This window comes from Eumetopias jubatus, unplaced genomic scaffold (genome assembly GCF_037043125.1).
Source record: "Eumetopias jubatus isolate StellerSeaLion01/CBP00866 unplaced genomic scaffold, mEumJub1_p1.0 scaffold_4, whole genome shotgun sequence".
Classification (NCBI taxonomy): Eukaryota; Metazoa; Chordata; class Mammalia; order Carnivora; family Otariidae; genus Eumetopias; species Eumetopias jubatus.
In genome coordinates, this window is record NW_028274810.1 from 109070563 (window position 1) to 109083524 (window position 12962).

The following is a 12962-nucleotide window of genomic DNA, read 5'->3' on the forward strand; positions in this document are numbered from 1 at the left end:
TTTGCAGAGACGGGCCCGGGGCTCAGGCTGCCCCTCAGCTGACGGCCCCTCTTCCGGACACTGGGCCTTGGGGCCGGCCTGGGCCCGCTTGGCCCCTTGCCCCCCCAGCTCGGCCTCAGAGGAGACACCCGCCCGCCCCCCCAGGGACTGCCTTCCCCAGAGGAGCCCTCCAGGGAGGGCCTGCCAGGCCTGTGGGGCCGCGGGGAGCGGAAGCACTGACAGCCCTCCTGTGTGCGCACCAAGGAGGAAGCTTCGCAAGAAAGTTTTTCTGGGACCTGCTCCTGGGTCCCGGGGCCAGGGGGCCGGGGCGCCGGGAGGCCCCGGGAGTTCGTTCGGGGCACGTACAGGAGCGTCTGCTGCCCGCACTTCCCTGTTGGAGCCGGCCCCACGGTTCCTCTGGGCAGGAGAGGCTGACGGCCGGCCATCCGGATCCCCAGCTTCCTCGTGGCAGGCTGTGTGGGGCCACGGAAAGCTGGCCCGCGGCGACAGCGCTGACGGGCCCGAGAGTAGAGCAGCAGAGACCACGAGGGGCTGGGGCTGGAGGGCCCACGGGCAGGGACGGGCAGCAGGAGTGTCCAGCGTGGCCTGGGCCGGTGCGGCTCCGGCCGGGCCCTCTGTCCGAGGACAGCTTGTACACCGGCGGCGGGGGCTGAGGCACCGCGCACATCTCCGCTTGCTGAAGGGGCCTTGGCAGTTCTGACTCCTCCCCCGCCCCCCCCCCAGCCCACGGAAGGGGCAGGAGCAGGGAACGGATTCAGTTGGAGGGGGGACCCTGGGAGGTGGCAGAAGCCCGGGGCCTCTGTCCCCTCCTCTGAACATGGGAACAATGACAGCGACAGCCACCTCGTGGGAATGCCACCAGGCGTCGGGGAGATAGATGCCCCAGGACCCCAAACCGTGGATCCACCCCCCAGAGGGTGGGGAGCCCGTGCCCACACCAACCCCTCTTCCCCCCCCACCCCCCACCCCCGCTACAGACTCGATAACGCGCCCCCGGCCTGAGCTCCGCGTCTGCGCCCCCCAAGAGCACGCTTCCGAAGGATGACAAAAGGAGGGTCTGGGCACTGAGCACAGGCCCGGGCAGGCCGGCCAAGCGTGGGCCAAGGCGAACCGTGCCTCTCACTTCCCTGCCCCAGGAGTGGTTTGCAGGCCACCCCATCAGTGACCCTCGTGTCCTGGGCACTCCCTGCTGCTGAGCTGAACCAGCCAGGCCAGACGGACAGGGCCTTGGCCACATCAGTGCCATCCCCAGGTGGGTCCTTGGATTCCTCTAACTGCCCCCCTGGGACTGAGAGCCCTCACTGGCAGGGACCCTTGCCAGCTCAGGGCGCACATCTCGGTCCCCTGCACCCAGCCTAAGGCCTGGGGAAGAGCAGTCAAAAAAGGCCCGTGGGTTAATGCGATTAATGCCCTCCCCCTCCTCCCTGCTCTGGTCCTTGTAGAAAGGAGAGGAAAATAGCGCAGGCCCCTCTCATCTCTTGATAAGATAAGGGACCCATCCATCTTGCTCCCTTCCCCACTGGGGAGGAAGGAAGGGCCCCTACCCCTGCCAACCCCACTGAGCCCCCAGTCCAGACCCTGCACCTGCTCTCGACACCCACCCGCCAGCAGGCCTTGCGTAAGTGCGAGACAAGGCACCCATCCATCTCTTTCCTCCTCCTCCAGCCGGAGGCCTCCAGCCCTGACCCCTGCCCTGGGTTTCCTGGCCTGGTCCAGGGACAGCTTCTCCCATGACGTGATCAAGTCAGCCGGTCCAGGCCTCCGGGCGAGATAAAAGGATTGCGCTGACCGGGGGCGGGAGGGAGCATCAGAATGGCATTCAGGGCAAAGGCACGAGGGTGGCTGGCAGGGCGCTGGCTGTCCCTGAGCTGGGCACGCGCGCTGGGCACCAGAGCCGCTCCGGCCCCCAAGGCGGTGCTGCCCTTCGAAGCCATACCCCAGTGTCCCGGCAACAAGTGGATGAGGGTGCTGCAGATCTGGAAGGAGCAGGGCTCTGAGAACTTTCACCTGGAGATGCACCGGACCTTCCAGGAGCTGGGGCCCATTTTCAGGTAAAGCCCTTCCTGCCCGCCTCGGGGAGAGCACCCTCCCCGGCTCTCCTTACTGGCTGCTGAGGCCCGGCTGGGCGCCGCGCAGGCGCACTGCCACATCCCACCCGGCGGCCGGCGGCCTGTGCTCCTTCTGCTCCGTCTGCGTCCTTCGGAAGGCAGGCTGGGAGCTGAGCAGTGCCTGGGAGCTGCTCTGTGCCTTTGACCACGGACACCGCGGCTCTTGGGGAGGACGGAGCACTCCCCGGCTGGCCGCTGAGAGGGCAGAGCGCAGACAGGAGAGCAGGAGAGGCTTGCTGGGTTAGACAGCGGGAGGGAGCGCCTGCTCCGAGCCCCGGTCCACGGTCCGGGAGAACGGAGGGGCCAACAGGAGACAGGCCGGCTTGGTTCTGCGGCCTGAGGCCCAGGGTGGGACTCGGCCCCCCAGCAGGGCTCTGAGCTTTGTCCCACAGGTATGACGTGGGAGGGACGCACATGGTGTACGTGATGCTGCCCGAGGACGTGGAGAGGCTGCAGCGAGTGGAGAGCCCTCAGCCCTGGCGGCCGCCCCTGGACCCCTGGCTGGCCTACCGACAGCATCGTGGGCACAAATGTGGCGTGTTCTTGCTGTGAGAGCCAGTCGGGGGGGTGGGGGGGGTGGGGCGGGGCGTGGGCGCAGCCCGGTGCAGGGATGGCGAGGCCGGGAAGCCCGCAGGCGCCCCCCGCCCAGGGCCTGGGCAGGGGATGTCCTGTGTGTCCCGGGGCTGGGGAGGGGCGGTGGGGCCCTGGCCCTAGAGAGGAGGAAGGACGACCACTGCCATTAGGGGGCACCCACCCTGCGCCCACCTCCGCAGCTTGTCCCAGCAGGGTGGGCTTCTCCCTTCCTATGGGTCGGGAAGCCCAGGCCTGGGGGAGGGGAGTTACTGGCCAGGGGTCCCTGTCAGCGTGTGCGGGGTCTGACGGCCCCCCGGGACTGCAGCCCTCCGCAGGAGGACCCCTGTGGGATTTAGAGTTGAGCACAGGTAGCTTGGGACGGAGAGGCTGGGGGATGGGGAGAGGGCGGCCAGTAGAAGGCACCTTTGTTCAGAAGCTAAACTCTAAGTGGGTGCCTGCATGAGCATGAGTCTGTGCATGTGCCCCTGTGTGTGTGTGTGTGTGTGTGTGTGTGTCTGGGGGGAGTGTCTGACTGGGTGGACCTCTCTGGGCCCTCGGAATATGCCTGTGGTGTGTGTGTGGGCGCTCATGTCATAAGATGCCTGTGGTGTGTGTGGGTGCTCACCTGTCATAAGCGTGTGAATGCCGGTGTGTTTGCCCACGTTGGCTTGCTTCCGTTTGTGTTCATGCCACTGCATGCGTGTTGGCACGTGTGCATGTTTTTGCTCATTGTGTGTGCACGCATGTGGTTTTGTACGTACCTGCATACGTATGAGTGTGCCTGCATGTGTGTGCATGGTTCTGAGCGTTCCAGCTGTGCTTGTGGGAACTGTGGGTGTGTTCACGTGTGTTGTCTGTGTCAGCGAGCACATATACAGGTGTCCCGGTGTGTCATGTGCCTCTTTCTGGGCATATGTGTGTGCACTGGTGTGCAAATGTGCACGTGTGTGCATGCGATCATTCGCACTACCTGCAGGCAGCCAGCCAAAGAAAAGAACGTGTTTCTGCTCGAATGTGGCTGAGAATGCAGATCCCTACCCACCATTCGCTGGAGACATCTGCGGAGCCCCCCGTTGCTTTGGGCTCTGGTTTGCTTGGAGAAATCTGGTCTAATTTAATCATCATCACCCTGTTGGGGAGAATGCTTTTCTCCTCCTCCTCCCCCACCTGCCCCCATCCTCCTCCTCCTCCTCCTCCCCTTCTTCTTCTTCTTCTTCCTCTTCTTCTTTCTTCTTCTTCTTCCTCCTCCTCCTCCTCCTCTTCTTCTTCTTCCTCTTCTTCTTCTTCCTCTTCTTCATCTTTCTTCTTCTTCTTCTTGCTCCTCCTCCTCCTCTTCTTCTTCCTCTTCCTCCTCTTCTTCCTCTTCGTCTTCTTCATCTTCTTCTTCTTCCTCTTCCTCCTCTTCTTCCTCTTCCTCTTCTTCTTCTTCCTCTTCTTCTTTCTTCTTTTTCTTCCTCTTCTTCTTCTTCTTTCTTCTTCTTCCTCTTCCTCCTCTTCTTCCTCTTCTTCTTCTTCCTCTTCCTCCTCTTCTTCTTCCTCTTCTTCATTTTTCTTCTTCTTCTTCTTCCTCTTCTTCTTTCTTCTTCTTCCTCTTCTGATTCTTTCTTCTTCTTTTTCTTCTTCTTCTTCCTCTTCTTCTTCCTCCTCTTCTTCCTCTTCTTCTTCCTCTTCCTCCTCTTCTTCTTCCTCTTCCTCCTCTTCTTCCTCTTCCTCTTCTTCTTCTTCCTCTTCTTCTCTTCTTTCTTTTTCTTCCTCTTCCTCTTCTTCTTTCTTCTTTCTTCTTCTTCTTCTTCCTCCTCCTCCTCTTCTTCTTCCTCTTCTTCCTCTTCCTCTTCTTCCTCTTCCTCTTCTTCATCTTTCTTCTTCTTCTTCTTCTTCTTCTTCTTCTTCTTCTTCTTCTTCTTCTTCTTCTTCTTCTTCCTCTTCTTCTTCTTCCTCTCTCTCCTCCTCTTTTTCCTCTTCTTCTTTTCCTTCCTCTTCTTTTTTCCTTCTCCTCTTCCTCCCCCTCTTCTTCTTCCTCCTCCTCCTCTTCCTCTTCTTCCTCCTCTTCTTTTCCTTCCTCTTCTTCCTTTTCTCCTTCTCTTCCCCTTCTCCTCCTCCTCCTCCTGCTTCTCCTCCTCCTGCTCCTCTTCCTTCTTTCTAATTGAGATATAATTAACATACACTGTTATATTAGTATCAGGTGTACAATGGAATGATTCAACACTTCTATACATTACTCAGTGTTCATCATGACGAGTGTACTCTTGATCCCCATCCCCCATTCCCCCCCCACCCCCACCCCCTCCCCTCTGGCAACCACCAGTTTGTTCTCTGTATTTAAGACTCTGATTTTTGTTTGTCTCTTTCTTTCTGTGTTTGTTCCTTTGCTTTGTCTCTTAAAATCTACATATGAGTGAAATCTTATGCTAATCTTCTCTGACTTTTTTCGCTTAGCATGTTACCTTCTAGATCCATCTGTGTTGTTGCAAATGGCAAGCTCCCATTCTTTCTAGTGACTGGGTAATATTCCATCTTATTTATAAATATCTATCTGTATATCCTGACAATCGTAAATAGTGCTGCAGTAAACATCGGGGTGCAGGTATCTTTTCGGATTGGTGTTTTCATTTTCTTTGGGTAAATAGCCAGTAGTGGAGCTAGTTTTAACTTTTTGAGGAACCTCCATACTCTTCTCCAGAGCGGCTGCAGCAGTCTGCCTTCCCAGCAACAGTGCACGAGGGCTCCCCTTTCTCCACATCCTCGCCAACACCTGTCATTTCTTGTGGTTTTGATTTTAGCCATTCTGACAGGTGTGAGGTGATGTCTCATTGTAGTTTGATATGTATTTCCCTGATGATGGGTGATGTTGAACCTCTTTTCGTGTGTCTGTTGACCATCACTATGTCTTCCTTGGAAAAATGTCTGTTCAGGTCTTCTGCCGTTTTTAATCGGACCGTTTATTTGTTTGGTGTGCGATCGCATGAATTCTTTATCTGTTTTGGATATTTAGGCTATCATATGTATCATTGGCAAATATCGTCTGCCACTCAGTAGCTTCCCCTTTTCCTTCTGTTGATGGTTTCCTTCGCCGTGCAAAACCTTTTCATTTTGGTGAGGTCCCGATAGCTTAATTTTGCTTTTCTTTCCCTTGCCTCAGGAGACACGTCTAGGAAAATATTTCTACAGCCCATGGCAGAGACATTACTGCCTGTGTTCTCTTCTTGGAGTTTTATGGTTTTGGGTCTCACACTTTGGTCTTTCATCCATTTCGAGTTTATTTTTGTGTATGGTGTAAGGAAGCGGTCTAGTTTCATTCTCCCGCGTGGGGCTGCCCAGGTTTCCCAGCACCATTTGTTGAAGAGACTGTCTAGATTAATTGAACATACAGTCGTGGGTTTGCTTCTGGGCTTTCTCTCCTGTTTCACTGATCTATGTGCCTGCTTCTGTGCCAGCACCATACAGAATGATCACTACCGCTTTGTCGTATAGCTTGAAATCTGGGATTGTGGTACCTCCAGCCTTGTTCTTCTTTCTCCAGGTTGCTTTGGCTGTTCAAGGTCTTTGGTGGTTCCATACAAATTTTGGCATCATTTGTTCTAGTTCCGTGAAGAATGTTTTGGTCTTTTGATAAGGATTGCACTGAATCTGTAGATTGCTTTGGGTCATGTGTACATTTTAACAAGATTTGTTCTTCCAAACCCTCAGCGTGGCATAGCTTTCCATTTCTTTGTGTCGTCTTCAGTTTCTTTCATCTGTGTCTTATAGTTGTCAGAGTACGGGGCTTTCACCTCCTTGGTTAAGTCTATTCCTAGGCATTTTGTTATTTTTGGTGCAATTGTAAATGGGAGTGCTTCCTTCATGTCCTTTTCTGCTACTTCGTTATTAGCCTACAGAAATGCAACAGGTTTCTGTATACTGATTTTGTATCCTGTGACCTTACTGAATTCAGTTATCAGTTCTAGTTTTTGTTTTGTATGGTTTTGTTTTTTGGTGGAGCCTTTAGGGTTTTCTATATATAATATCATGCCATCTATAGGTGGGGAGAACATTTTATTACTTCTGCCTTACCCATTTAAGTCATAGCCACAGCAATCAGACAAGAAAAAGAAATAAAAGACACGCAAATTGGAAAGGAAGAAGTAAAAGTCTGGGCTCTGTTTGGAGTATATTACGTGAGAGGCGGTTTGGCTCCTGCCCTGGAGGAGCAAGAGACAGGCGAGGACAGGACTAGGTGTGACTGGCACAGGGGCAGCATTCTCAGCAACAGGGAGGGTGGGAGGTGAGGGGTGCCAGGGGCCTCTCACACTGGGACGTGGTGTGAGCAGGGTGGCAAAGGTCGACAGGAGGGCCAGCCTTCCTCCTTCCTCCCGGGAAAGGGAGGGCCCGGATGGGTGCTGATGTGCCAGCAAGGGACCCCGTGGGTGTGCACAAACAAACGCCATGAACCCACGTGGTACGGCCAGGCAGAAGTTCTGGGCTCAACCCACTTTAGATTGGAGCATGCTGGGCACAGCACACAGGGCCTCCCTGAGAGAAAGGGCTGCAGCCGAGGCCGACAGGTGGGCAGCCTGCTCCCTAGGACCAGAGGCAGCTCCCTGCCTCACTCCTTCCCCTTGGAGACAAGGAAGATGGGGTCCAGGGCTGGTCCCCAGCTGCTGACCCTGGCTTCCCTGAAGCTCCTCTCTCTACTCTACAGAAACGGGCCTGAATGGCACTCGAACCGAATGAAGCTCAACCCAGACGTGCTGTCGCCACAGGCCGTGCAGAAGTACATCCCTATGGTGGACGGGGTGGCGAGGGATTTCTCAAAGGCCCTGAAGTCAAGAGTGCTGCAGAATGCCCGGGGGAGTCTGACCCTGGACATCCAGACAAGCATCTTCTACTACACCATAGAAGGTAGGGAGGTGCCAGGCTCGCTGTGGCAGGGGCAGGCCAGGGACCTGGACTGGGACGGGGCAGGTGTGCAGGAGGAGGCCTCCATGAGGCCACTGGCTGCGCGAGGCTCAGCAACCGTACCCTCTCCACAGCAAGCAATTTAGCCCTTTTTGGAGAGCGGCTGGGTCTCCTCGGCCATAGCCCCAGTCCTGCCAGCCTGAACTTTATCCAGGCTCTGGAGGCCATGTTGAAGTCCACCGCACAGCTCATGTTCATGCCCAGGGGCCTATCACGCTGGACAAGCACCAAGGTGTGGAAGGAGCACTTTGAGTCCTGGGACTACATCTTCCAGTATGGTGAGGGCCAGAGACGGCGCCAGCTTGTGGAAGAGAGTTGGGTAGCAAGGACACCAGGGTCCCCAGTGTCCACTCCCCAAATTCTGGGGGGAGGGCCGAGGCCACCTCGGGGGGCTCGTGGCGTCTCTGTGGCCCAAGAGACTTGGCAAGGAGGCCGGGCTGGGCTGGGCTGGTCCTGAGCATGTGGCACAGGAGCAGGGAGTCCTGGGGGTGTGGTGGGCTGCCCGGGCAGGGGATTGAGGAGAAGCCTGCCCAGCACCAGGCCCGGGTCCCTCTGTGCCCCACAGCCAACAATGCCATCCAGAAGATCTACCAGGAGCTGGCCCTCGGCCGCCCGCAGCACTATAGTGGCATCGTGGGGGAGCTGCTGATGCACGCGGACATGACCCTGGAGTCAGTCAGGGCCAACTCCATCGAACTCACCGCCGGGAGCGTGGACACGGTCAGGCTAGCGACCCGCTCTGCCCTAGGACATGGAGCCTCAAACTACAGGCAGCATCCCCACATGCCAAGTGGTTCCTACAGGCCCCTGTTTGGAGCCGATGGAAGGCTCTGATCTGAGGGGGGTGTGGGGGGGGGCAGGGAAGGGGTTGCAGTTGCTTGGGAGAGAAGCCATGCTACAGGCCCATTGCAGAATGGCTGAGGCCCAGGGACATGCAGCAGCACAGACGCCCTTCAAACGTCTGGGTCCTGGGAAGGGGGGAGGGCTGAGATGCAGCTGGAGGGATGCCTGCACAAGGAGCCCCTCCTAGGGACAGAGTACATTTGGCTCTCATTACAGACGCTTTGGAGGTGACGGGCTGATGACGGAAAGGGCAGCACGGGGCTCCAGCTTGTAGAAGAGAGAGCAGATAGCGACCCAGCTCGCAGGGGTGCGGTGTAGGGAGGTGCAGGCAGGTCCCAGGGCGTGGAGTGCGGCCGAAGCCTCCTGCCCCTAGACCCAACCTTCATCTGCCTGCATCCCCGAGGTCCCACTCTGGGCCAGGCACCCAGGCTTCTGAGCAGAGGCACAGACCCCAGGGTGGAGAGACTCCCCGAGCAGAGGCTGAGGTGCAGCCTGAGTTAGGGTCCACCCTGGACCCTTCATGTTAGGACCCCAGGGTCTGGGCTGACCTGCCTCTGGGTGCCCAGGGGAGATCACCCAATGGGTGCCAACAGGTCCAGGGATGTAGAACAACACCCTACCTGCACCGCCCCCACAGCTGAGTAGGTGGACCCCCAGGAGGGTGAGAAGCTGGCCCTGAGGTGGCTGGAGGAGGAGGCCTGGATCTTCACCAAACTCGGGGACACCTTCCCTGAGGGATTCAAGGGAGGTAGATGAGGCGGGTTTTAGATCTTGAGGTCTCAGATCCCCCAAGGGAAGACCATCTTCCTGGGGGAGATGCCCTGGGGGACAGAGGTGCATGGCCTGTGCCAAGGTCTGAACCCCGTACCCGTGGCTCCTGCAGACAGCCTACCCCTTGTTGATGACTCTCTTCGAGCTGGCTCGGAACCCTGATGTGCAGCAGGCCCTACGCCAGGAGAGCCTGGTGGCCGAGGCCAGAATTGCTGAGAATCCCCAAAGGGCAACCACAGACCTGCCCCTGCTGCGGGCGGCCCTCAAGGAGACCTTGAGGTGGGTGTGGCAGACCCTGGCTGCCCCGGCTGCTCTGGCCCCACTGCCCGGAGAGGAGTGCTCAGTGGGGCCTGCAGACAGATCCTGGGGCTGAGGAGCAGTTTGCCCAAGATGCATGCCCCGTACCTCCTCTCCTTCTCCCTGAAGGGATAGGGACACTTCTTCCTCTGGGATCCCGCTCCAGTGCCCTGGGTGCCATCCTCGGCCGTGCCCTCCTTGGCCGGGGCTGCTCAGGCTGGGAGAGTTTTGTCTGAGCTCAGGAGGTGCAAAGAACCAGCTCCTCATGATCTGGGCTTCCCGGTGCCAGAAGCGACTTGTGAGGGAGGCGGGGCGCTCCCCTTGGCCAGTGGCTCCTGGGCTAGGAAGGCCGCAGAAGGGAGGCGAGGGTCCCTGTGACAGGTGAGGACCCTGTTGGATGTCCCTATGCACAGGCTGTACCCTGTGGGTATCTCAGTGGACCGACAGGTGGGCTCGGACGTGGTGCTGCAGAACTACCACATCCCGGCAGGGGTGAGTGGGGCCCCACAGTCCCTCCGGCAGATGCCAAGCCCCAAAGACCGTTGCCCACAGGGGGCCACTGACACTGCCCCTCCCCACCTGTCCGCAGACCTTGGTCAAGGTGCAGCTCTACTCCCTGGGTCGAAACCCCTCTGTGTTCCCAAGGCCCGAGCGCTACCATCCCCAGCGCTGGCTGGACAACAGGAGCTCTGGCACCAGGTCCCCCAACCTGGCCTTCGGCTTTGGCCTGCGCCAGTGCTTGGGGCGGCGCCTGGCAGAGACAGAGATGCTGCTCCTGCTGCACCATGTGAGCAGGCCTGGGCCGCCCCGGGGCGCGGGGGGCGGGGGGAAGAATGAGATGCCACTGGGCAGGGCCTGGCCTGTGGGCAGGGTGGGGGCTGGGCGTGCTGGGCGGCCTGGCTGAGAACCACTGGCTTCTCCTTCGCTGCACCCAGCCCAAGGAGTAGGGTCCAGGAGGGCGGGGGAGGTGAGGCCCGGACCATGGGACTGAGGAGTTGTGCTCCTGGAACCCGCGCCTCTGTCCTAGGTGCTGAACAACTTTCTGGTGGAGACCCTAACACACGAGGATGTAAAGATGATCTACCAGTTCATACTGATACCCTCCACCCTCCCCCTCCTCACTTTCCGGGCCATCAGCTAGTCACGTCACCACGCTGTCAGGCCAGCCACTCCGCCAGCCCCCCTCTGCCTGACCCCAGGTCACCCCTGTTTTCTCCCAAGGGCCCTGCTTCTTGAGCCACGGCACTGGGCAGCCAGCACCTTGCACAAAGGGTCAGGGGGATGACCCTTGATTGCAGGTCCTGGCTGTGTGCCCAGTCCCCCCAGCACCTTCTCCAGCAAGGAGCACCATCGGAGGGCCTTTGAGCCTCTGTCGCCCCAACACTAGCTCCAGGGTCTTCGGAACCGCCGAACCCCCCGCCTCCCTGTCCAATCTCTTTTCCCCTCTGTACTCAACTCTGCCCCCATGAAGAGCTGCCAGCTTGGGGTCCCTGTCCTGCTCGTTGCCATTTCAAACGCCGTACTCATTTTCGGCAATGCTCTTGCCCAGCCTAGAGCTTCAAGCTCGGCTGTTGGTCGCCCCCCCAGCTGTTCTGCTCAGTCCACTTGGGCTCCTCCTGGCACTGCCAGTCCTCTGCGTTGTGGCTGAAGCACCCAGCCAAGGGCCCGGAGAAGTGGGTCAAGAGCAGTGTGTATTAGAAGAATAGCCACTGCGGCGCTGACGTGGACACCTGGGCCAATGGTACTCCTCTGAAAGCAGGGAGGATGGTGAACTCCTCTGGCTGGCCACAGGGTGACCACAGAGAAGTCTCTAGAAGGCGGCTTGGGGCCATCTCAGCCAGGCACAGCCACGTGTTCCCCTTAATGAAGCCCTCTGTGTGCAGTGCCTGGCGGCCCTCTGGCAGTGGCCCTCAGGAGAGGAGCCAGCCCTGACGTCGTGGGAGGAAGAGGCTCTGAACAGCTGAGAGCCGGCTGGGGTCTCCTGGCTGGCAGAAGCGAGCAGCCTGTCCCGTGCTGCCTGGGGCCAGGTGCCCCCGCCCCCGAGTAGAAAGGGGCCGGGAGGCAAGGCTGGGTGGTGGGGTCGCTCTGCTCGCCCTCCCTCCTAACACCACCCCCACCTCCACTAGGGAGAACCAGACCCTGAGCTCACAGCAAGGCAGGGAGGGAGGCGGGGCCGCACCCTGGCTGAGCCAGCCCTGCCCGCGCCCAGGTGCCCCTAGGGCCTATGTTCCCGTGCAGATTCCCTGGAGAGGGAAAGGATTTGCACCCTCCTGGCCGATCGGTGGTGGAGGAGGACTGCTGCCAGTAGCGTCGGCTTCTCCCCGCTCCGGCCAGAGACGGCTGAAGGGGCCGTGGGGCCGCGGAGAAGAGGGGCTCCAGACCCTGCAGGCACACGGGCACAAGCCGGGGCCCGGCCTTTCCATCGCGCCCAGCCCTTCATCCGTCTGAGCCTCGAGTTCTTCCCGGGGCATTGTGTTCGAGAACTCCCACCTCACAGGCCCCGGGGAGGACCCAGCAAGTTGGCATCTGGAAGGTGCCCAGCTCTCTGCTTCAGCAGGTGCTCGATGAACGCAGATTCCTTCTCCGCCGCTCAAAAGTCGCCTCTCTATTTGAGGCCCTGCTCTGTGGTGACGCGAGGTGGCAGGCAGGCCTGGAATGGAAGCCCCCCCACGCCGGAGAGAGCCTGTGTGTGTCCCTCTGTGCTGCGGGGCACACGTGTTCCCTCCTCTTCACAGCAGCCCTGGCAGGGGAGCACTGAGCTGACCCGTGTGGCCCAGGCCGGGAAACCGAGGCTCGGAGAATCCGTCCAGCTGCACAGCCTCGCGGCTCATCCGTGGCAGAGGTGCCACGAGAACCCCGCTCCTCGGGCCCTCCCCGCGCCTCTTCCCCCCCATCAAAGGACGTGGGGTTGGGAGTGACCGCACACATCTTGGAAACAACCTCGCAGTAAAGCGTCTTGGGGTCAAAATCGTCTCTATGTCCGCGGCGCTCCTGCAGTCTCACTGTCCAGCGCTCTGTGGAAGTCCCTTTTCGTGTGTCCTGCTTGGAATTCCCCGAGGCTCTTGGCTGCGGACGTCCACTGGGCTCTTTCTGAAAATCCTCCAGGTGATCTGGAGGGACCCCGCTTGATGATCCTCGTTCCAGTGCCTCGTCAGGACTTCCCGTGCAGGAATAGCCTTGCCTTTAACATCGCGGACGTCCACAACCGGGACATGTGTTCCTCGGGCAGGGGGCCTGGGCTGAGGCTGCGCTGCACCTGAGCGATTCTCTGGCTCCTTCCAGTCCCCCAAGCATGGTCCCCTGCCCAGGGCCACCTTTTGTGTTCATTACTCAGCCTGGGGGTTCCCCGAAGACGCGAGGGACAAGAATCCTGAGCCAACGTGAGGGCGTTTATCCTGGTTCTCAGGCGGGAACGGATGGGTGTTCCACCTCACC

The 12962-nt window shown here is 59.0% G+C and overlaps 1 protein-coding gene across 1 annotated transcript; it reads left to right on the plus strand.

The window, feature by feature from the left end:
- The first annotated feature begins 1812 nt into the window (after window positions 1-1812).
- Window positions 1813-12179, plus strand: LOC114204069 (cytochrome P450 11B1, mitochondrial-like). Its single transcript, XM_088023074.1, has 9 exons — window positions 1813-2051; window positions 2501-2656; window positions 7360-7559; window positions 7691-7894; window positions 8182-8336; window positions 9343-9509; window positions 9941-10019; window positions 10117-10314; window positions 10555-12179. The coding sequence occupies exons 1-9, from the start codon at window positions 1813-1815 to the stop codon at window positions 10666-10668; spliced, it is 1512 nt and encodes a 503-aa protein (XP_087879200.1). The 3' UTR covers window positions 10669-12179.
- Window positions 12180-12962: the final 783 nt, after the last annotated feature.